This window comes from Hyla sarda, chromosome 9, assembly GCF_029499605.1.
Source record: "Hyla sarda isolate aHylSar1 chromosome 9, aHylSar1.hap1, whole genome shotgun sequence".
Lineage (NCBI taxonomy): Eukaryota > Metazoa > Chordata > Amphibia > Anura > Hylidae > Hyla > Hyla sarda.
This window is the reverse complement of record NC_079197.1, coordinates 50,563,675-50,588,978: the sequence shown is the minus strand read 5'-3', so window position 1 is coordinate 50,588,978 and position 25,304 is coordinate 50,563,675. Positions and strand designations below refer to the sequence as shown.

The window sequence follows — 25,304 nt, the reverse complement described above, 5'->3', positions numbered from 1 at the left end:
CCTCATAAAAGCTGATCAGGTTAGTTTGACAGGACCGATCCCTCATAAAGCCATGCTGATATGGGGTCATACATTTATTTTCATCAAGATACTCCAAAATAGAATCCCTTAGAAAACCCTCAAAAGTTTACATACAATAGAGGTTAAGCTAACAGGTCTATAATTCCTGGGGTCACCTTTTGACCCCTTTTAAAATATTGGCACCACATTTGCCATGCGCCAGTCTTGGGGAACAGTCCCTGTTATTATAGAGTCCCTGAATATTAAAAAAATGGGGCTGGCTATTACAATACTTGGGTGAATGTCATCTAGATCTGGCGATTTGTCTATTTAGATTTTTTGTAGGTGGCACTGTACTTCTTCCTGGGTTAAACAGGTGACCTGTACTGGGGAGTTTACCTTATCTCGCTGTATTTCACCTGGCATTTTCCTCGTGAATACAGTGGAGAAGAATTAGTTTAATATATTTTCTTATTCCTGATCCCCGTTTATAGTTTCTTCCTTATCATTTTTTAAAGGGCCAACACTTTAATTTTTAACCTTTTTGCTATTTATATAGTTAAAGGGTTACTCCACTGCTCAGCGTTTCGAACAAACTGTTCTGAACGCTGGAGCCGGTGCCAGGAGCTCATGACGTCATAGCCCCGCCCCTCATGACATCACACCCCACCCATTGAATGCAAGTCTATGGGAGGGGGTGTGACAGAGCTACATTGCTCTACTCGGGCGCCAGGAAGATAACACACTGTTTGGTAATCCCGGTATTTGTGACACATCGCCCTGTCTGTCCCCCTAATAATAGAGTCCCCCACTAACAGTACCTGCCTGGCCTGCCCTGCACTTCACCCTCTCTCCTTAGGCAGAGTCCTGCTGCAGTACTGCTACCTCTGAAATGCCATCTCCCTCATCTGCCAAACGGGAAAACTTGTTGGGGTGTGCCAGATCAGGACTAGCCTCCTTGACACTTTTCCCTCTACCTCGTTTTCTAACTGTAACCCAGCTGTCTGCCTGACTGACCTGCACCTCCGTCCCACTATCCTCCCCCACCTCTACCCCGGAGAGTACTTGCTCAGTGAGCAGGAGACTCCTTTCCAAGTTGTCAATGCATCTCAGTGTTGCCAGTTGCTCCTCTAGATCCAGGATCTGGGCTTCCAAATGAACAACTCGCACACATCTCGCACACTGCTGTTCAAGGATTGCATTCATTGTGCAAGGTGTACACTGGACTGTCTTTTCCAACATGGAGGCCATACTTGATTTGTGGATTGCAAAATTTAAAAGTAAAAAAACAATCAAACATTTCAATTAAACTCCCTGAAATTAAAGTCCCTTAATTTTAAGTCCCTCTCACTTTTATACTTACACTCACTTGTATACTTCACACAATTGCATACAGACACATAATCACTAGCTCAGACAATCGCTTAGTATACTTTCTTCCACTGCCTGGAAATGAATGCAAAAAAAAGGGAATTAAGTCATGTAATAGACCCCTATTTTTAATTTTCAAGACTCTATAGTGACAGGATCTGTTACCCAGGACTGGTGCATAGCAAATGTGGTGCCAATATTTAAAAAGGGGTCAAAAAGACCCAAGGAATTATAGGCCTGTTTGTTTAACCTCCGTTGTATGTAAATTGTTTGAGGGTTTTCTAAGAGATGCTATTTTGGAATATCTTGATAAAAATAAATCTATGACTCCATATCAGCATGGCTTTATGAGGGATCGGTCCTGTCAAACTAACCTGATCAGCTTTTATAAGGAGTTGAGCCCGAAACTGGACCAGGGGCAAACACTGGATGTCGTATATCTGGATTTTTCCAAAGCATTTGATACGGTGCCGCATAAAAGGTTGTTGCATAAAATGAGAAGGATGGGGCTAGAGGAGAATGTATGCGTGGTTTTTAATGGTACTTATTCTGATTGAGTGACTGTTAGTAGTGGGGTACCACAGGGGTCAGTCTTGGGACCTGTTCTATTTAATATATTCATTATTGACCTTGTAGAGAGGTTGAATAATAAAGTAGCAATCTTTGCAGAGGATACTAAACTCTGTAAAGTGGTAAACACTATAGAGGGCAGTGCACTGTTACAAATGAATCTGAATAGGTTGGAGGTTTGGGCTGGGAAGTGGCAGATGAGGTTCAACACTGATAAATGTAAGGTAATGCACATGGGGAAGAAAAATCCAGACAGGGATAATGTATTAAATGGGAGAACACTTGGGAAGGCTGACATGGAAAAGGACTTAGGGGTCTTTAGCTGTAGTGACCAGAGTCGGGCAGCTAAAATCATGGGGTGCATCAATAAGGGCATAGATGCCCACAACAAGGAAATAATTCTACCACTGTACAAATCACTAGTCAGACCACACATAGAATACTGTGTACAGTACTGGGCACCAGTGTACAAGAAAGATATAGTGGAGCTGGAGAGGGTTCAAAGACAGGGAATAGGAGGACTACAGTATCCAGAAAGATTATCAGAATTTGGGTTATTTAGTTTAGACTTAATAACTATGTATAAATATATCAGGGGCAGTACAGAGATCTGTCCCACAATCTATTTATACCCAGGACTGTATCTATAACAAGGGGGCATCCTTTACATTTAGAGGAAAGAAGGTTTCTACTCCAGCACATAAGGGGGTTCTTTACTGTAAGAGCAGTGAGCCCGTGAAACTCTCTCCCGGAGGAGGTGGTCATGGTGAACTCAGTAAAAGAGTTCAAAAGGGGTCTGGATGCATTTATAGAGAGTAATAACATTGCAGGTTATGTATACTAGATTTATAGGGACAGAAAGTTGATCCAGGGATTTATTGTGACTGCCATATTTGGAGTTGGAAAGGAATTTTGCCTTCCTCTGGATCAACTCATTAGGGATGTAGGTTGAACTCGATGGACTCTGGTCTTTTTTAAACCTTATGAACTATGCCCTGTATCCTCATATTCACATGCCCTGAATCTGATTCATGCTCCTCAGCCTTATATTCACATAGTTTTGATCCTGATTGAAGACCCTCATCCTCATATTTACACCCAGAAGCCCCTCAGCTTTATATTTAGGTGTGTAAAAAAAACTAACATCCAGGGGAGCCTTTCATTAGCCCCGGGCTATCCATGTAAAACTATCATTATGCCAGGGATTATAGAGAGACATAAAACGGAGGCTTCTCCTTTTTGTTTTATCCCCTCACAGGTGCCACTATTATTAATAATGGCACCTATTGGGTTAAATGTTTGGGATCTGAGCTCTCTATGATTCCAGTGATTACCCTGTTACATTAAAATCAAAATACTTTCAGGTTCAAGGCATACTAGTATGTGCAAATGTTACCAAGACTAAAGATCAGATCCATCATATACGCCTTTTAAAAAAGGGTTACCGTATATACTCGAGTATAAGCCGACCCGAGTATAAGCCGAGACCCCTAATTTTAACCCAAAATCCCAGGAAAAGTTATTGACTCGAGTATAAGCCTAGGGTGGGAAATACCTCATCCCCCCCTGTCATCATCCAGACCCGTCATTAACATCCTCATCATCATCCCCTTGTCATCATCCCACACATCCCCCCTTCATCATCCCCTTATCATCCCACACATCCCCCCTTCATCATCCCCTTATCATCCCACACATCCCCCCTTCATCATCCCCTTATCATCCCACACATCCCCCCTTCATCATCCCCTTATCATCCCACACATCCCCCCTTCATCATCCCCTTATCATCCCACACATCCCCCCTTCATCATCCCCTTATCATCCCACACATCCCCCCTTCATCATCCCCTTATCATCCCACACATCCCCCCTTCATCATCCCCTTATCATCCCACACCCCCCCCCCCCCCCTTCATCATCCCCACACCCCCCCTTCATCATCCTCTTCTCATCATTCGCCCTCAGTGGTCTTCAACCTGCGGACCTCCGGAGGTTTCAAAACTACAACTCCCAGCAAGCCCGGGCAGCCATCGGCTGTCCGGGCTTGCTGGGAGTTGTAGTTTTGAAACCTCCGGAGGTCCGCAGGTTGAAGACCACTGCGGCCTTCAACATCATCTAGCCCCCCTCTCACCCCCTTTAGTTCTGAGTACTCACCTCCGCTCGGCGCTGGTCCGGTCCTGCAGGGCTGTCCGGTGAGGAGGTGGTCCGGTGAGGAGGTGGTCCGGTGAGGAGGTGGTCCGGTGGAATAGTGGTTCCGGGCTGCTATCTTCACCGGGGGCGCCTCTTCTCCGCGCTTCCGGCCCGGAATAGAGCCGTTGCCTTGGCAATGACGCAGAATTACGTTGGCAATGAACGCACCTCTGCGTCGTTGTCACGGCAACGTGACAATTCTGAGGCCGGGCCCGAAGCGCTTAGAAGAGGCCTCCCCGGTGAAGATAGCAGCCCGGAACCAGTATCCCACCGGACCACCTCCTCACCGGACAGTCCTGCAGGACCGGACCAGCGCCGAGCGGAGGTGAGTACTCAGAACTAAAGGGGGTGAGAGGGGGCTGGATTATGTTGAAGGCCGCAGTGGTCTTCAACCTGCGGACCTCCGGAGGTTTCAAAACTACAACTCCCAGCAAGCCCGGACAGCCGATGGCTGCCCGGGCTTGCTGTGAGTTGTAGTTTTGAAACCTCTGGAGGTCCGCAGGTTGAAGACCACTGCGGGTGGGGGAGTTCACTCGAGTATAAGCCGAGGGGGGTGTTTTCAGCATGAAAAATCGTGCTGAAAAACTCGGCCTATACTCGAGTATATACGGAACATCAGCAACAACTGTAAAAGAAAGAGGAGTGGTCCCGGCACCAGCTACCTGCTGCTGTTCAAACCGTGACACTTCATCGGAGGTCTAATGTTATCCCTGGAAGTCACATCTGTAGCCCGTCTGGTGCTATACAAGCTATGCAATGTAGTACAGTCAAATATTTATGGAAGAACAGAAGCGGAGCACTCACCAGGTTCTTGAAACAGGGACTTCTTTAATTCACTGGAATGGTGAAAACGGGTTTAGAAGCAGGGGAGCGAGTTGGAACACATGCGGGGGTATACAAGCTGGCGACGGACCGTTCTCGTGCCGGAGCGCTTCTTCAGGCCGGTGCTTGATGACGTGAAGGAAGAGGTGTGCTTATAACAGGTAAGGGTTACCATAGTTACATATAAACAAAAAACAGCTAAAATAATGTGCATGGTGCAGATCACATTAAAAGCATCCTTCTATCTTGTGGTTCATGTACAGGAAATATTACACATGCATACTTATAGAGTTTTCCCTTATTAGAAATAAATTCATATAAGCGCATTTAATTCAGATTTATTATTTAGCCCGAGCGGGCCCGTTGCGTTCGTTCTCAAGATCCAAAGAGCTTCTCCATTGAGAAGATCTTGATCTTTAGTAAATATTTGTTGCCTTCTTTGTACCTGTGGGTACTTCTACATAGGGAAAACTATAAGGCCCCTATTTCATAGGGTAAGATAGCATTTTAGATCCCTGAAAACAGGGGTAGGAGCTCCACGCCTGATAACCCATATGTCAGAAGTCCACAGCAACAATCCTGAAGCATTAACTCCTTAAGGGGGTACTCCGGTGAAAACCTTTTTTCTTTTAAATCAACTGGTGGCAGAAAGTTAAACATATATGTAAATTACTTCTATTAAAAAATCTTAATCCTTCCTGTACTTATTAGCTGCTGAATACTACAGAGGAAATTATTTTCTTTTTGTCCTTAGTGGGATTTGAACCCAAGTCCACAGCACTGCAAGGCAGCAGTGCTAACCACTGAGCCACCATGTTGCCCTTAGCATACATCTGCTATTTATCTGCTATGAATGATTGATAAATGGACAGAGATGTCAGCAGAGAGCACTGTGCTCGTGATGTACTCTGTGTTCCAAAAAGAAAGGAATTTCCTCTGTAGCATTCAGCAGCTAATAAATACTGGAAGGATTAAGATTTTTTAATAGAAGTAATTTACAAATATGTTTACTTTTCTGCCACCAGTTGATTTAAAAGAAAAAAGGTTTTCACCGGAGTACCCCTTTAAGGACACATGACGCACCGTACGTCATGTGTCCGCTCCCGACCTATAACGCGGGGCCGCGGGTCAGGCCCGGCCTCTAAAAGCGGCTGGGACCCGTGGCTAATAGCGCGCGGCATTGATGACAGTGCCGCGCACTATTAACCCTTTAGACGCGGCGTTCAAAGTTGAACGCTGCGTCGAAAGTGAAAGCATGCCGGTTAGCTCAGGGAGCTGTTCGGGATAGCCGCGGTGAAATCTCAGCATCCCGAACAGCTTACAGGACAGCTGGAGGATCCTTACCTGCCTCCTCGCTGTCCGATTGCCGAATGACTGCTCAGTGCCTGAGATCCAGGCATGAGCAGTCAAGCGGCAGAATCATCGATCCCTGGTTTCCTATGAGAAACCAGTGATCGATGTAAAAGATCACTGTGTGCAGTGTTATAGGTCCCTATGGGAGCTATAACACTGCAAAAAAAAAGTGAAAAAAAGTGAATAAAGATCATTTAACCCCTTCCCTATTAAAAGTTTGAATCACCCCCCTTTTCCCATAAAAAAAAACCACAGTGTAAATAAAAATAAAAATAAACAAATATGGTATCGCCGCGTGTGGAAATGTCCGAATTATAAAAATATATCGTTAATTAAACCGCACGGTCAATGGCGTACGCGCAAAAAAATTCCAAAGTCCAAAATCATGAAAAAATGAATAAAAATCAAGAAGTCCTATCAATGCAAAAATGGTTCCGCTAAAAACTTCAGATCACGGCGCAAAAAATGAGCCCTCATACCGCCCCATACGCGGAAAAATAAAAAAGGTATAGGGGTCAGAAGATGACAATTTTAAACGTATTAGTTTTCCTGCATGTAGTTATGATTTTTTTTCCAGAAGTACGACAAAATCAAACCTATATAAGTAGGGTATCATTTTAATCGTATGGACCTATAGAATAAAGATAAGGTGTCATTTTTACCGAAAAATTTACTACGTAGAAACGGAAGCCCCCAAAAATTACAAAACAGCTGGTTTTTTTTCAATTTTGTCTCACAATGATTTTTTTTTCCGTTTCGCCGTAGATTTTTGGGCAAAATGACTGACGTTTTTACAAAGTAGAATTGTTGGTGCAAAAAATAAGCCATCATATGGATTTTTAGGTGCAAAATTGAAAGAGTTAGGATTTTTTTAAAGGCAAGGAGGAAAAAACAAAAATGCAAAAACGGAAAACCCTCGGTCCTTAAGGGGTTAAAATTCTTTTCAATTGAAAGGATAGAAACCCCTAAACAGGGATTCACTAAAGATCAAGATCTTCTCAATAGTGAAGCTCTTTGGATCTAGAGAACGAACGCAACGGGCCCGGTCGACTTAAATAATAAATCTGAATTAAATGCGCTCATATGAATTTATTTCTAATAAGGGAAAACTCTATTAGGATGCATGTGTAATATTTCCTGTACATGAAGATAGAAGGATGCTTTTAATGTGATCTGTACCATGCACATTATTTTAGGTATTTTTTGTTTACATGTAACTATGGTAACCCTTACCTGTTATAAGCACACCTCTTCCTTCACGTCATCAAGCACCGGCCTGGCGTGAGTACGGTCCGTCGCCAGCTTGTATACCCCCGCATGTGTTCCAACTCACTCCCCTGCTTGTAAACACGTTTTCACCATTCCAGTGAATTAAAGAAGTCCCTGTTTCAAGAACCTGGTGAGTGCTTCTGTTCTTCCATACATTTTTTAACTGCAGAAGCCAAAATTGCAAGCATGGATCTTCACAGGCGCATCAACAGTAATGGACTACGTTCAAAAGGTCCTCAAGTTCATATTAGATATTTATTTCAAGCACATAAAAGCAAAGCGTTTCCTGCCCGTAGTGGGCACTTCATCAGGCAAGTGTGCACTTTAGAGATGAGCGAACTTGCAGTAAATTTGATTCGTCACGAACTTCTCGGCTCGGCAGTTGATGACTTTTCCTGCATAAATTAGTTCAGCTTTCAGGTACTCTGGTGGGCTGGAAAAGGTGGATACAGTCCTAGGAGACTCTTTCCTAGGAATGTATCCACCTTTTCCAGCCCACAAGAGCACCTGTAGGCTGAACTAATTTACACAGGATAAGTCATCAACTGCCGAGCCGAAAAGTTCGTGACGAATCAAATTTACTGTAAGTTCGCTCATCTCTAGTGCACTTCATCAGGTGGTTATGCACACTTGCCTGATGAAGTGCCCGCTACGGTCAGGAAACGCATTGCTTTTATGTGCTTGAAATAAATACCGGTATCTAATATGAACTTGAGGACCTTTTGAACTTAATCCATTACTGTTGATGCGCCTGTGAAGATCCATGTTTGCAATATTTTTTGGCTTCTGCTGTTTGGACCGGTGAGCTAGGATCGACCAGTGGATCGTGGCTGCTAACAGACCTTCCTTGATCAATACGCTTATGGTGTTGTGCCCTTAGCGCAACATTTTCTGGTAAGTGTGACTCTCATTGCACTTATCTATCATCATAACATATCACACTAGGGGCGCGTGTGCCTTTTTTCTTTTTTTCTTTTTGTCGTTGCATAAATTTTTTACTGTAAAAGTTACTTTAGAGCACTTACACTTTATACTTACATAACTGTCACATTAACAGAGACTGGTGGGACAAACTGTAATTCCTGACTTGAGCAGTTTACAATTCGCTTCTTACATTCACAGTTCTGAGGGTAAATATCCAGCTCTGTAAGGATAAAGATATACATAAGAGTAAACAATTGTCAACACACTCTTAACACACAGTAGTTATGCATCTAAGTACTGCCCATAATTTATAGAACAAGGCAGGGTAGACAGAGTGGACACGGGCCTCTTTATCCTCCTCTATACAGCATACAAATAATACACATGAAGTAGCCTAAAGTGCTGGGCAGCAATAGTCTCCTTACAATCCAACATTATTATTTATGCTGGAGGAGGGTTATCACAATGTCTTTATGCATGTATGTCATGTGACTGTTATTTGGCAAATCAGATTTGTTTTGGATTTGGATCCCTTGATCGGACATACCCTGAACAGCCCCTATGTATATGACACTGAGTGGCAGCATCACCACTTTTATTAATCCATAACAAAAAGTTCACATTCTAACTAATCCAATTTTTGATGAAATCCAGACAGACTCTTATTTGTGCTGAATCAATCCCTTCATCTCTAATGTTAATCCTTTCCACGCAGCAACTGTGAACTCTTTTTGGCCATAGGCTTTTTGGCACTGCTGCAAATTCCAAAATGGTCAGTCCTTTCTTGGACCAGTAGCATATTCTAAAACTTCAGATAGATAAAATATATAGTATAGCTATAGTATCCATATGGATAAACCTATTTTTTACTTAAATCTATTTTTGCCAAATCTTTGAATGCAGAATTCTGTTTTGTAAGCTTACACTATCATTTATGACATTGAGTCACAGATGTCAAAGAATTTCCTCAGATGCCCCTAGGGCCCAGTCCTCTTCAATGTTACACTTTTATAACACTTCTTATGATTTATCTTTAGTATAAAACCCAGAAGTAAACCCAAAGAGTCCATTCATCCTTTTCTGACCTACCACATTCATATTCATGTGCCTCCTCTTCCTGGATGACTTGACTTCCTCTGGCACTCTGGATGGTATCAAAGAGCTTAGGCCAGCCACTGTTATCCACTATGAGAGATAAAGAATGGTTAACATATTCCCATACTGACAAACACTAGCTGACATGACCATACATTTCTTACATTTTCTCTCATTAGCTGGGCTGGCCTTTAGAATAAATTCATTTGTTAGTTTGGTCTTGATTATTTTATCTTTTCTTTTACAATGTTTTAAGCTTGCTGAGATCTGAAGGTGTGCAGTCTTTTTATCACATACTGTGATATTACATTTTATAATTTGATGTAAAAAATATTTTAATCTAAGGCCTCTGAGGAATCTATGAGATGAAGCCAGCAATCTGTACCAAAATAAGGAAACTGAGGGAAGGGCAGTGTTTCCAGTAGATGTTGCCTTACACACTGAGGTTAATTACCCCCAAAGCTCCCACTTTTGTTAAAGGGGTACTCGCCCCTAGACATCTTATCCCCTATCCAAAGGATCGCCGGGGTCCCGCCGCTGGGGAACCCGCAATAAAGCAAGCAGCACCCACCTGTAACTGCTTCCGGAAGTGCTGGAGGATCTCAGGCTAATTCCTCCCTACCACGGGGACGGAAGATCGTCACGACTCCGCCCCCGTGTGACATCATGCCCCGCCCCCTCAATGCAAGTCTATGGGAGGCGGCGTGACATCATGTAGCAATTTTGCATATCCAGTGGCCTACATGATGATGTGTTTCCCTCTTTATGCACTGAAGCTGGCACGTTCCCTGAGTTTTTCCAGCAAGCTGGTGCACCACCACATTATGGGTGTCAGGTCCGAGCATTCCTAGATGAACAGTTTCCTGGAAAGTGGATTGGTCATCGTGGTCCAGATGAATGGCCCCCAAGGTCTCCCGATCTGACCCCCTTAGAATTTTATCTTTGGGGTTATCTGAAGGCAATTGTCTATGCTGTGAAGAGACGAGATGTGCAGCACCTGAAACTATGGATACTGGAAACCTGTGCTAGCATTTCTCCTGCAGTGTTGCTATCAGTGTGTGAAGAGTGGGAGAAGAGGGTTGCATTGACAATCCAACACAATGGGCAGCACATTGAACACATTTTATAAGTGGTCAGAAACTTGTAAATAGCTCATGAAAGAATAAAGTTACGTTAAAACCAAGCACATCATTGTTTTTCTTGTGAAATTCCCTATAGGTTTGATGTGTCACATGACCCTCTTCCTATTGAAAAAACAAAAGTTCGATTCAAAATGGCCGACTTCAAAATGGCCGCATTGGTCACCACCCACCTTGAAAAGTTTCCCCCCTCACATATACTAATGTGCCACAAACAGGAAGTTAATATCACCAACCATTCCCATTTTATTAAGGTGTATCCATATAAAAATGACCCACCCTGTATAATGTTGCTCTACAAAGGTTCTTTGCTAACTTTCACATTAAATGACACAGTGGAAGCGCCCTGTGTGCATAGTAAATAGGTCTATTGGACATCATGTTACCAGCATACACCAAAAAAGTCTCCTTTTGGCATAGTACACCTCAGTTTGCTATGCAGAAAGAAATCGTAGAAAAACAATGTTTATTGGTATTTTAAAAGTAAATGTTCATTATTTGACAGATATTGTTGTAAGCATTTATGGGCAGACAGAAAGGTCAATTGACTGATGTAAAGTCGCCCACAGCAAAAGGTCAAAATCCATATTTTGTATTGATGAGATGAGACATAGCGGGGCCGAGTCAGTTGTGTATATAATGCTGTATTCTGTATTACGTACATTTAATATAAAAAACACAATCAAAATTCTTAAAACCCAATTAAGTACATTCCCCGGAAACTGATAAATGTCATGCATACAGCTCTATGATGTTCAGACAATATGGACTAAAGGTTGTTATACTGATCATATGTAACTACATACTGCATACATTAACCCCTTAAGGACCGGGGTTTTTTCCGTTTTTGCTTTTTCGTTTTTTGCTCCTTCCCTTTAAAAAATCTTAACTCTTTAAATTTTGCACCTAAAAATCCATATGATTGCTTATTTTTTGCGACACCAATTCTACTTTGTAATGAAGTCAGTCATTTTGCCCAAAAATCTATGGCGAAACGGAAAAAAAATCATTGTGAGACAAAATTGAAAAAAAAAAAAACGCAGTTTTGTAACTTTTGGGGGATTCCGTTTCTACGTAGTATATTTTTCGTAAAAATTACACCTTATCTTTATTCTGTAGGTTCATACGATTAAAATGATACCCTACTTATTTAGGTTTGATTTTGTCGTACTTCTGGAAAAAATCATAACTTCATGCAGGAAAATTAATAAGTTTAAAATTGTCATCTTCTGACCCCTATAACCTTTTTTATTTTTCCTCGTATGGGGCGGTATGAGGGCTTGTTTTTTGCGCCGTGATCTGAAGTTTTTAACGGTACCATTTTTGCATTGATAGGACTTATTGATCGCTTTTTATTCATTTTTTCATGATATAAAAAGTGACCAAAAATGCACTATTTTGGACTTTGAAATTTTTTTGCGCGTACGCCATTGACCGTGCGGTTTATTTAACAATATATTTTTATAATTCGGACATTTCCGCACGCGGCGATACCATATATGTTTATTTTTATTTACACTGTGTTTTTTTTTTTATGGGAAAAGGGGGGTGATTCAAACTTTTAATAGGGGAGGGGTTAAATGATCTTTATTTACTTTTTTTTTGCTGTGTTATAGCTCCCATAGGGACCTATAACACTGCACACACTGATCTTTTACATTGATCACTGGTTTCTCATAGGAAACCAGTGATCGATGATTCTGCTGCTTGACTGCTAATGCCTGGATCTCAGGCACTGAGCAGTCATTCGGCGATCGGATAGCGAGGAGGAAGGTAGGGACCCTCCTGCTGTCCTGTAAGCTGTTGGGGATGCCGCGATTTTGCCGCGGCTATCCCGAATGGCCCACTGAGGTAACCTGCATGGTTTCACTTTTACTTTAGACGTGGCTTTCAACTTTGAACACCGCGTCTAAAGGGTTAATAGTGCGCGGCACCGCGATCAATGCCACACGCTATTAGCCACGGGTCCCGGACGTTGTTAGAGGCTGGGCCCGACCCGCTATGACGCGGGGCCACGCCGTGGCCCCGCGTTATAGATCGGGAGCGGACACATGATGTTTCAGTACATCATGTGTCCTTAAGGGGTTAATGGTTACACTAATATGAATATTATATACTAAATTGTTCCTTAGATTTGATTTGACTTTAAATAGAAAGTTGTCAATACGCCTGTCCACTCATCCTTAAAACCTCTTTTTTGGATTGTACAAGTGCCATTACTACTATAATGAATCAGTAATGTCTAAAGTGCTTTGGATATAATTACTCATTCCCTAAAATCAGACTACCTCTGTCTTAGGATGAGTTAAGGCTGGGTTCACACATAATATTTTGGACCTCTCACACTATTACTAGAATTGGGGGAACTTTTGTATAAACAATCTTCAATCAATTATATTCAGCATTATATTGCAAAAGCCAGTGTGGTGTCTTTGATGATGTCCACATGTAATGCACTATTTACAAAATGTCCATCTTACCTCTAGTCCTTTGTACACCGTTCAGTGTCACCTTGTGGATATCATGATAGAAATTTGAAAGCGGCACTAATAAACCAAATATAAAGTAAGACTCTTTGGAAAGCTTTCGCTTTACCTGTAGTAGATTTTTAAGAACATAATATTGTGTATGATTTAAAAAAAAAAAAAAAAAAAAAGGAAAGACTTCCTGTAGTCCCCTCCAAGTGCCTCACACTTACAGATTATTCCAGCAGAACAGTTAGGACATAATTCCCAGAGTATATTGTCTCTTGATCTAAGCATCAGTCATGTGTGACCGGCACATTTTAAATGCACTGAGAGCATTTCCAGAAACCCATAAAATACACTGGAATACTGTTTCTATTGTACATAGATATACTGTCTTGGAGCAGGACAGAAAGTATACATATTTTACTGGAGATTACCAACAAAAACTATCTATATCTAACTCAAGTATAAGTGTCCATATATATATATATATATATATATATATATATATATGCATATATATGTGTATATATATATATATATATATATATATATATATATATATGTAAAGTGGGGGTTAACCATGGTAGAGATGGGCAAACAGTAGAAACACCACACAGCAGTGACACAGTTCTGATGCAGGGCTTTTCCTGTAGTTTATTGTCCAAATACAAAATACAGCTTTATTTACATTAGCATAAGTCAAAACAAAACTTGCTTGCCCAACCAACCAATGATTCAAGAATCTGGGATAGATCGACACCAACTACCAGGAATAAACCAGGACAGATCCGTATAATTGACCTAAGATCCATGCTTTATTATGTGAAAATAGTCTATGAGACTATGGGGAGATTTATCAAAACCTGTCCAGAGGAAATGTTGAAATAAAAAAGCAGATGCGCTCCGTAGTGTAACACCAAAGGTGAGTTGGTAACGCTAAGTGTGAATTGTGCTTACCACATGAAGTTGTACTCCAACCAAGTACAACAATGGAACAGGGCGTATCATCAAAGGGTCTCTGCAGCTTCGTCCCGCTGAAATAAAATCACGATAAAAACAAGCAATCTCCAGGTAGCAGAGCGGGATCAATGGAAGCGGTGAGCAGATAAGAAGTTAAAAGGATTTATTTCCCATAATGCAACGCGTTTCACGGTCACCCGCTTCCTCAGGCATGTCTGAGGACATGCCTGAGGAAGCAGGTGACCGTGAAACGCGTTGCATTATAGGAAATAAATCCTTTTAACTTCTTATCTGGTCTCAGCGCTTCCATTGATCCCACTCTGCTACCTGGAGATTGCTTGATTTTACCAGAGGAAATGTTGACCAGTTACCCATAGCAACCAATCAAACCGCTTCTTTCTTTTTTCAGAGGCCTTTTAAAATCTGATTTGTTGATTTGGGTAACTCAGCGACTTTTCCTCTGGACAGGTTTTGATAATTCTCCCCCTATGTCTCTTTCTCAATGATAAGTGTCAGATAGAGAAACAGGCATAGTCTCGAAACGCGTCCGATTTGGCAAGATAAAGCACGGATCTTAGTTTAATTATAGGGATCTGTTCTGGCTTATTCCTAGTGGTTTTCTTGGCACTGGTCCAACTGGTTAAGAACTCGGACACAAGATTATGTCCAAAAGGTGTTTTATTATCACTTAAAACAACGAGTTTCTGGTTCGAATAGGACCCTTCCTCAGGTAAGGTGCCAAAACGAATCTTTGCACGGTCTTCTATCCAGCCTTTCCTCAGCAGGAAAACGTGTGCATTGTTTGTTGCTTAAAATCCTTCAGATGTGTGGCTCCATTATCATGTCACACAGGAAGTGCTGTGCAGACTGTGCACTTCCTGTTTGACATGATAATGGAGCCACACATCTGAAGGATTTTAAACAATGAACAACGCACAAGTTTTCCTGCTGAGGAAAGGCTGGATAGAAGACCGTGCAAAGTTATGGCACCTTACCTGAGGAAGAGTCCTTATCGCACAAGAAAGCGTTGTTTTAAGTGCTAATAAAACACCTTTTGGACATAATTTTGTATCCAAGTTCCTAACCAGTTTAACTGAACAAACTACCCAAAGGTAGTAAGGGGCCAAATGAACAATTAATTACTAAACCCCAGGGCCTAAGCCCGGGGTATGAAACCCCTAATTGCTACCCCTAAAACGTAACTTTTACTTAATTTAGTTAAAATATATAATCCCCTTGCCATTGCCACCATTGCCTCTTGAGAAAGCCGCAGAGGCGGGGAAACATGTAGAGGCGGCAATAGTGTTTATATTTTAAGCAATACCAGAATGATCAATATCTCAGTAGCCACTGCAGGGCTGTGTGATTAAAGGGGTACTCCGCCCCTAAACATCTTATCCCCTATCCAAAGGATAGGGGATGAGATGTCAGATCGCCGCGGTCCCACTGCTGGGGACCCCCGGGATCCCCGCTGCGGCACTGCGCTATCATTACAGCACAGAGCGAGTTCGCTCTGCACGCAATGACGCGCGATACAGGGGCCGGAGCATCGTTACGTCACAGCTCCGTCCCTCGTGACGTCACGGCCCGCCCCTTTCAATACAAGTCTATGGGAGGGGGCGCGGCGGTCGTCACGCCCCCTGCCATAGACGTGCATTAAGGGGACGAGTTGTGATGTCACGAGGGGCAGAGCCATGACGTCACGCGGCTCCGTCCCCTGTATCGCCCGTCATTACGTAAAGAGCGAACTCGCTCTGTGCTGTAATGATAGCACAGTGCCGCAGCGGGGTTCCCGGGGATCCCCAGCAGCGGCCCTGCGGCGATCTGACATCGTATTCCCTATACTTTGGATAGGGGATAAGATGTCTAGGGGCGGAGTACCCCTTTAAGAAGTGGAGACTGGTCTCCCAACATGGGTTACACTTACACTAGATCTTCTGGCTATTAGTTTAAAAAAAAAATTGTTGGGATTATATATTTTAACTAAATGAAGTAAAAGTTAAGTTTTAGGGGTAGCAATTAGGGGTTTCATACCCTGGGCTTAGGCCTTGGGGTTTAGTAATTAACAAATTCCTAACCAGCCCATCCTTTCCCTCTTATTATCTGTTTAATGGTCTAAATATCATTCATTAGCTATATAGAGCAGTTCCCCTTCTTTGGTTGTCACTTACATGCATGAAATGAGGGAATTACATCATCCAGCCATCCACTCTGTCTCTGTCAAAGTACCTCTCTGAAAGCAACCCCCACCCTCCTGAGAGACACAGACCATGTGGTTTCTACCCTGCACTGATGAGTCCGGCTCTTTTTATTGCTGAGAACTGGGAGGTGTGTGCAGCCTCAGCCAATCAGACACTGAACCTCTCTCTGCTTCTCCGAGCAGGAGGCTGGGGACTGGCAGAACAGAGCTGCAATGATTGTTGGGAGATGTAGGCAAGGGGAGAGAAGGATGGTAAAGAATATCAAGCAACCAGAAAAGACAGCAGAGGCCACAGAAGCCATGCATATCAGGCAGGATGATTTACAAGGAACATATCCAGGAAGTGTGGTGGCTTTGGAGTTTTTTTTTTTAAATATATATATCTTCCCTGTAGTACCCCTTTAAGTTTACTTTCAAGAGCAGTCTTTAGTGAACAATGAACACCAAAAAAATGGAAGAATGGCCTCTAGTTGTTCAGAAGAATAAAATGGCATTGCATGAGTCCAATTTACATCTTAAAAGCTCTGTTCAGTCACTGCATATAAATCTTACATTGAGATGGTAAAGAGAAAGATTGATTACTTCAGACAGATAGTGTGTATAAGACCAGATATAATCTGAGTATAAATGAAAGGATAGCACTGTGTGAGTTAAGAGAGCTGTGGCCGGGGTTATATTAACAATTTTCTTGTGGTTGATTATCCCAATACTCCTATATAGTTTGTCTTCCCTAAGATTTACAAAAGTATGGTTAACCCTTCTAATATACTCTAAGGGAAATGTTCAATATTTATCAATATTACCATTTTTCTTTACAGATTGTTGCAAGAATTTACTATTACATATTTGCATATCCATCAAAGGGGTTACCCACCATAAGGTGACTTTAGTAATGGACATGCTTAGAAAAGATCCGTGTTTGTCTTGAAGCTATGTGTTGTGAGTCCACTATGACGCCACTGCTGTCTTTTTGTGAAGTGGCTCTTTCCTGATGGAGTTCCCCTTGTTTACAAGTGTGTGTTCACTTTTCTTCCTCCCACACATCAGTCACCCCACCCCTTGCAGTACAGCTGAGCCCTCCAACCAGTGGTCACTCCACCAATGAAGCAGACAAGCTCCCTTTTAAAACCTCACTAATCATGTAAATGGCCTCACATTAACCTGGAAAAACCTGAGGCAATACTTATTTTGAATGCTGCTAAAAATGAACACCAGGTTAAAGATCTCATATGAATTGTAAGACATGCCATCAAACAGATACAGATACTATATTATGAACTACACTAACTTTACAGCCTCTGGAATATCCTTTAGCCCCTTAACGACGCAGGACGTATATTTACGTTCTGTGTCAGCTCCCGATATCAGAGGGCAGCAGGAGGGTGCTTACCTTCCTTCCTGCTGTCCGATCGTCGCTCTGCTAATCCATGCCTGAAATCCAGGCTGGAGCAGCAGAGCACTGATAGTACTGATCAATGCTATGCTATAGCATAGCATTGAAAAGTGTATGTAATCCAAGGACAAAAAAAGTGTAAAAAAAGTTAATAAATGTGATTTAACCCCTTCAGTAATAAAAGTTTGAATCACCCCCCTTTTCCCATAAAAAAATGTAAATAAAAATAAGCATAGGTGGTATCGCCGTGTGCATAAATGTCCGAACTATAAAAATATAATGATAATTAAACTGCACGGTCAATGACGTAGTCGTACACGTAAAAAGATTCCAAAGTCCAAAATTACGTATTTTGGGTCACTTTGTATACCCTAAAAAACTGTATTAAAAGCGATCAAAAAGTCCCATCAAGGGAGCATGGCCTGACAGCCGAGCTGAGGGTTCGCATGGTGCATTAGCTCCGCTCAGAGACTGAGTAACTCGATTATCCTACTAGAATCCTAGACTCCCCACCTTTACCACAGAGGCTTCAGAACCATCACAAGTCAGCTGGACCAATAATGGGTCCTACGAAACAGTTATCTGAGGCTGAAAATCTGCAATCCTTTGCCTGCGGGGGGAACCACGATGGCGGTGGCGCCTCCTCAGCTACTGAGGCGCGCTCCTCCGCTGCTGATCCCCTATCTCCCTTTTTATTTCCCCTTCTTTTTCCACTGGCTATCCAGCCTCTAACCTTAACGTTGCCTCAACATCCATGCTTACATGGTATTACTTATTGCACAGGGTAGGCCTGTATGCGGATGATACTATTCTTTTCATGTCCAATCCTCTTCTACATTACCTCTGTGTATTTCCATTATTGATTGCTTTGGTGTGCTTTCAGGCATCACAATTAATTGATGGAAATCTGTTTTTATGCCACTGAGGGGTGATGGCTGGGGACCAGTAGCTCTCGGCCTTTGTGTAGTGTCAGATTTTAAATATCTGGGGATTCAGATACATCATTCCTTTGGTGAGGAGTACACATCAAATATACTGCCCTTGTTGCCCTATTTTAGGGACAAGTGCAGAATCTGGTTGATGCTTCCTTACTCTGTAGCGGGATGCATAAATTGATCAAGATGGTGCTCCTCCCCAAATGTCTATACATATTAGAACATACTTCTGCCCCTGTACTGATTGCCTTTTTTAAACAGCTCAACTCCCTGATTATTAAATTCATATGGGGACAGAATAAGTTGAAATTACGACTCTCGACTCTGCAACACTTTAAGACAGTTGCATTACTTGAGGACATGAACTGATGCTGTACTTTGAACCCCTGGGGAATATCCCTTAGCACATTTCTTAGGGTTTAGTCATCTATGGACAGTATTGGAAGGTAGTCGGGGTGTGGGGAGGTCGTGGCTGCCCCTACATAGAGTAGCATCACAGGCTTGGGCGACAATGAAGTGACTTTTAGACTACTCTAACATCATACTGGACAGACTGATATGGTTTGACCCACTTCTACCTCACTTTTCACAGGAACTAGACCCTGATTTTTGGATTTTTCACGGTGTTAGAGCACTGAGTGATATTTTTGGGGATGGCAGTTTCCTACATTTCAATTCTTCAAGGACTCATATCATGTCCCTAGGGAAGCCTTCCATAGGTATGTTCAGCTCCGTCACGCCTTCTGGGCCCAGTTTCCCCCTGACTCCAGGTTGCTCTCCCGTTTCCCTCTCATAGGGGTTTTCCGATCTCAGGGCCCTTGGGGTCTTATTTCGGATCTTTACATATTTCTTTTGGATGCCAAGATGAAGGGGGACCCTCCACAAGTTGAAACTAGGTGGCAGGATCTCATTCCTACATTGACATCAGCGGAATGGGACACTGCCCTTTCCTCTCATTTGGTTGTCTCACCTACGATTAACAATAAACTGATTCACCTCTATATGCTATATCAAAGTTATCTAACCTTGGCCCGTCTAGTAAAGATGGGTAGATGTCCAACCCCTGAATGTCACCGTTGCCGAGCTACTCACTCTGATTGTATTCACATGATTTGGACTTGCCCAATAATCTCTACTTTTTGGCTTAGTGTTACTCAGTTCTTGGGCTCTTTGTTGGGGTGACCAGTTTCACTGGAGCCCAAGGAAAGTCTGTTGGGAATTTTTGAGGATACTCAATGGTCTCATTTTGAGACCATTTTAATACGCAAGTTTATGTTCTTAGCTTGCAAGTCTATTGCCCTGAAATGGATGAACCCTGGAGTTCCTACCCTTGAGAGTTAATGCCTCTGTCACGTACGAGTACCATCAAAACAAAAATGGTATCAATAAAAACTTCAGATCACGGCGCAAAAAAATATCGCTCATTCATCCCTGTATATGGAAAAACAAAAAAGTTATAGGGGTCAGAAGATGACAATTTTACATAAACTAATTTTGGTGCATGTAGTTATAATTTTTTTTAAGGTTGTAAAATAAAATAAAACCTTTATAAATTAAGTATCTTTGTAATCGTATGGACCTACAGAATAAAGATATGATGTCATTTTTACCGAAAAGTGCACTGCATTGAATCAGAAGTCCACAAAATTTACAAAATGGCGTTTTTTTTCCAATTTTGCCCTACAAATAGTTTTGTTCTAGTTTCACCGTAAATTTTGTGGTGAAATGATTAATATCATATGGGTCTTTATGTGCAAAATTGAAAGCGTTATGATTTTTAGAAGGTGATGAGGATAAAACGAAAGTGCAAAAACTAAAAAACCCTGCGTCCATAAAGGGGTACTCCGGAACTTAGACATCTTATCCCCTATCCAAAGGATAGGGTATAAGATGCCTGATCGCCGGAGTCCCACCGCTGGGGACCCCCGTGATCTTGCTAGCCACACCCCGTTTATAATCAGTCCCTGGAGCGTGTTCGCTCTGGGTCTGATTACCGGCGACCACAGGGCCGGCGGCGTGTGACGTCACGCCTCCGCCCCGTGTGACGTCCTGCTCCGCCCCCTCATTGCAAGCCTTTGGGAGGGGGCAGCTGTCATGCCCCCTCCCATAGGCCTGCATTGAGGGGGGCGGAGCATGACGTCACACGGGGCGGAGGCGTGACGTCACAGTGCTCAGGCACGTGATTGACAGTAATCAGACCGGAGCAAACATGCTCCGGGGACTGATTATAAACGGGGTGTGGCGTGCAAGATCACCGGGGTCCCCAGCGGCGGAACCCCCGCGATCAGGCATCTTATCCCCTATCCTTTGGGTAGGGGATAAGATGTCTAAGCGCCGGAGTACCCCTTTAAGGGGTTAAGGGGAATCTGTCATCTGCATTTACTGCTAAGAACTGAAAACACTGTTGGATAGCTGTTATGGTTTAAAAATAAACTGTATCTTTTATGGAGCTGATGGTTCCATTCCTACAAAAGTGCCTTTTTATTTCTCAGCCAAGTGTCTAGGAAGCTGGGCTAGGCTACTCAAGTGCCACAGACTAGCATGCCTCCTTGTTGACCCTCACCTCCAGTCAAGTTGGGTCTGGGAGGTGAGGGTTAATAAGGAGATGTGCCAGGCTGTGGCACTTAAGCAGCCTGGCTCTGGGGGTTGTTCTCGAGCAAGTGAAGTCTTTGTTCTGTTCCTCTGTTACATATAGCGATACACTTTGCTTTAGGTACCCGATGTTGCAGTTATGTCTGTGGTCATTCAGACGTTTCCTCCCATATTCTCCCAATTTGTATGCTCTGACAGCACAAACACCCCCTGCTTCCGCATTTGTATCCTTCTGGGGTTGAGATGTTCATCCTGGGTATCTCTACTTTTCTCAACCAACCTGGGGCCAGGATGTTCTTGATGGTTTGTGCTCTGCAAAAAGATAGCCCTGATCTTCTTGGAATAAGGTGTTGCAGAATGGGATCCATAAGAAGGATCCCCTAGTGCTTTTCAATAATCTTTTTGATCTGTTGGTGTTCCTGATTGTAGGTTGTATTGAAGTTGCAACTATGCATGCTGTTTAAGATTTTTACTTTTGGTTTGTCGGATGGTAATAGGATTTCTGGGTTTACTGTGAGGTTAGATGTGAAAGCCTTCTTTTAAAGGGTGGAAGGATAATTCTTCTGCTAGAATCTATTCAGTAGAAGCTTGGATTGTGCTCTGTAGTCAGATTTCTTCATACAATTCCTGTGAATCCTTCTATATTGGCTGAATGGTATGTTCAAAAGCCATTTTTTGTGGTGAGCACTGTGGAAGTCTAGAAAACTATTTGTATCAACTTTTTTGTAGTGTGTTTAGTGTGTAGTGGTTGTAATTCTTCTCTGTTGGTGATAGACATTGAGATCCAGGAAGATGATAGAGTTAGGGTGCAGAGTTGGGGTGAATTGGAGCCCCCAATTGTTGCTATTTAAGTGTTGGACAAAGTAGTTGGCTTGATCAATAGAGCTGTTCCAAATGATGAACAAATCATTGATGTTGGAAGAGCCCAATATATACTTTGATTCAAAGCCCCCCCATAAACAGGTTTGCATAACTGGGTGCCACTCAGGTCCCCATAGCTGTCCCTTTCTTCTGATGGTAGAGGGAGTCATTGTAGCGGAAAACATTGTGGGTTAGTATGAACTGTAAACCATCCAGAAGGAAGCAAATTTGCTTCTCTTTTAGTTTATTGGCTATTTATAGGTATTGTGCTGTAGTTCTTAACCTCTTAGGACGCACCTGTATGTCCTGCGCCCAGTCCCGGTCTATAAAGCGGGGTCACGCCGTGTCGGTCCCAGTGGCTAATGAGCGGGTCGGTCCCAGTGGCTAATGAAAGCCGGGACCCTGGGCTAATAGCATGTGGCACAGATTGTTGTGCCACGTGCTATTAACCCTTTAGACGTGGCTATCAAAGTTGATTGCCGCATCTAAAGTTGAAAAAATTGCATCCCGGCAGCTCAGTCAGGCTGATCGGGAACATCGTGGTGAAACCACGGTGTCTTGATCAGCTAGGACGCCGAAGGAAGGTCCCCTACCTACTTCCTCGGCGTCCGATCGGCGATTGACTTCTCCATGCCAGAGAGCCTGGCAGGAGAATTCAAGCCTCGATAACACTGATCCTCTGCATGTAGTTCTATGCTGATGATCAATGTTACGAATCAATGTAATGCACATTATGGCATCTAAAGGGGGTTATAACAGCAAAAATAAGTGGAAAAAATAGTTACTAATGATGAATTAACCCCTTCCCTAATAAAAGTAAGAATGACCCCCCTTTTCCCATTTAAAAAAAACTGTGTAAATAAAAATAAACATATGTGGCATCACCACGTAAATGTCCAAACTATAAAAATTTATTGTTAATTAAACCACACGGTCGATAGCGCATTTTTGGTCACTCTTTACAGCACAAAAAAAAAAGAATAAAAAGCGATCAAAAAGTCGAATCAAAACAAAAATTTACAAAATGGCATTTTTTCTTCAATTTTGTTGCACAATTAATTTTTTTCCTGTTTCGCTGTGGATTTTTGGGTAAAATGACTGTAACTGCAAAGTAGAATTGGTGGTGCAAAATATAAGCAGTAATATGGAATTTTAGGTGCAAAATTGAAAGGGTTAGGGTTTTTAAAAGGTAAGGAGGAAAAGACTAAAGTGCAAAAACAGAAAAACCCTGCGTCCTCAAGGGGTAAAACCTAGATCATGGGCGATGTTAGAATAAAGAGAGGTTACATCCAGAGTAAGGAACATACAGTTCTTCTCTCAAGGGAGATGAATCAGGTCTTTAATGAGGCTGGAGGAGTTCCTAAGGTAGGAGGGTAGTGTTACCACGATTTCTTGTAAAAACTAATTGATGTAATGGGACAGTTGATTTGTAAGTGAAACGATGCCAGATTTATGGGTCTCCCCGGTGCATTTATTGACCTTCGGCAGGGGTTAGAAAAAGGCCCCTTTTGGAGTATCATTTAGGAGGAATTGCTTTTCTTTTTTTATTTAGAGCTCCTTCCATGCATGCCGAGTGTATGAGCTCAGAATAATCCTTGCTATACATATTTGGTGGGTCCAAAGTTAGTAGGTCATAGTAAGAAGTGTTAGAAAATATGTGGAGTGCTTCCACTTGGTAGTCTTCGCAGCTCTGAATCATGACTCCTCTACCTTTGTCCGCCCCCCTGATCACAATGTTAAGATTTTCTTTCAGGGATTTCAGCGCTTTATTCGTGATTTTGGGAGATTCTGTTTTTCATGAGTATGTTTAGTTGTGGTGAGTTGGAAGAAATCCTCCAAATCTAAATTATAAAAGGCGTGAAGTTAATGGCCCTTGTGGTGGTGCGGGTAGAAGAGCTCATAGGTTTCACATCTTGGTGTATATAATCAGAAGGGGGAACTCCGAGGGGGTGTCGGGTTTTGTTTTTTGCTTTTCTAGTTTGAAATGTCTCTTGAGCGTAAGTTTCCGTGTGAAGGTGTTCAGGTCTAAGAATAGATTCAAATCATGTTGGGTTACACAGTGCTTGACACAAATAGGCATCAAGCTACATTAACTTAGTGATTCATGGTCACATTGCTTACTTTTTGTGCAGTGGGGCAAAAAAGTATTTAGTCAGCCAGATATTGTGCAAGTTCTCCCACTTAAAAAGATGACAGAGGCCTGCAATTTTCATCATAGGTATACCCCAACTATGAGAGACATAATGAGAACAAAAAAACATAAAATCCTGTTGTCTGATCTTTAAAGAATTTATTTGCAAATTATGGTGGAAAATAAGTATTTGGTCAATAGCAAAATTCATCTCAATACTTTGTTATCTACTCTTTGTTGGCAATGACAGAGGTCAAACGTTTTCTGTAAGTCTTCACAAGGTTTTCACACACTATTGCTGGTATTTTGGCCCATTCCTCCATGCCGATCTCCTATAGAGCAGAGATGTTTTGGGGCTGCTGCTGGGCAACACGGACTAGCAACTCCCTACTAAGGTTTACTATGGTTTTGAGATCTAGAGACTGGCTAGGCCGCTCCAGGACCTTGAAATGCTTCTTATGTGTTTGGGATTATTGTCATGCTGAAAGACCCAGCTACGTTTTATCTTCAATACCCTTGCAGATGGAAGGAGGTTTTCACTCAAAATCTCACAATACATGGCCCCATTCATTCTTTCCCTTACATGGATCAGTCGTCCTGGTCCCTTTGCTGAAAAACAGCCCCAAAGCATAATGTTTCTGCCCCTGATGCTTCACAGTAGTTGTGGTGTTCTTGGGATGCACTCAGCATTCTTTCTTGTACAAACACGATGAGTTGAGTTTTACTTTGGTTTCATCTGGCCATATGACATTTTCCCAATCCTCTTCTGGATCATTCAAATGCTCTCAAGCAAACTTCAGAAGGGCCCGGACATGTACTGACTTAAGCAGGAGGACATGTGTGGCACTGCATGATTTGAGTCCCTGGCGGCGTAGTGTGTTACTGATTGTAGCCTTTGTTACTTTGGTCCCAGCTCTCTGCAGGTCATTCACTAGGTCCCCCCGTGTGGTTCTGGGATTTTTGCTCACCATTCTTGTGATCATTTTGACACCACAGGGTGAGATCTTGCGAGGAGCCCCAGATTA

General features: G+C 42.5%; 1 protein-coding gene across 2 annotated transcripts in view; it reads right to left on the bottom strand.

The window, feature by feature from the left end:
* LOC130291062 (relaxin receptor 1-like) overlaps nucleotides 1–25,304 on the bottom strand; it is a 434,221-nt gene that overhangs the window by 166,223 nt on the left and 242,694 nt on the right. For both annotated transcript variants that reach the window (XM_056539420.1, XM_056539421.1), the window contains exons 3-4: nucleotides 9,592–9,687; nucleotides 8,617–8,722 (exon numbers count right to left, since the gene is read on the bottom strand). In XM_056539420.1, the coding sequence (XP_056395395.1) occupies nucleotides 8,617–8,722; nucleotides 9,592–9,687 (202 nt within the window). The remainder of the gene's footprint in view (nucleotides 1–8,616; nucleotides 8,723–9,591; nucleotides 9,688–25,304) is intronic.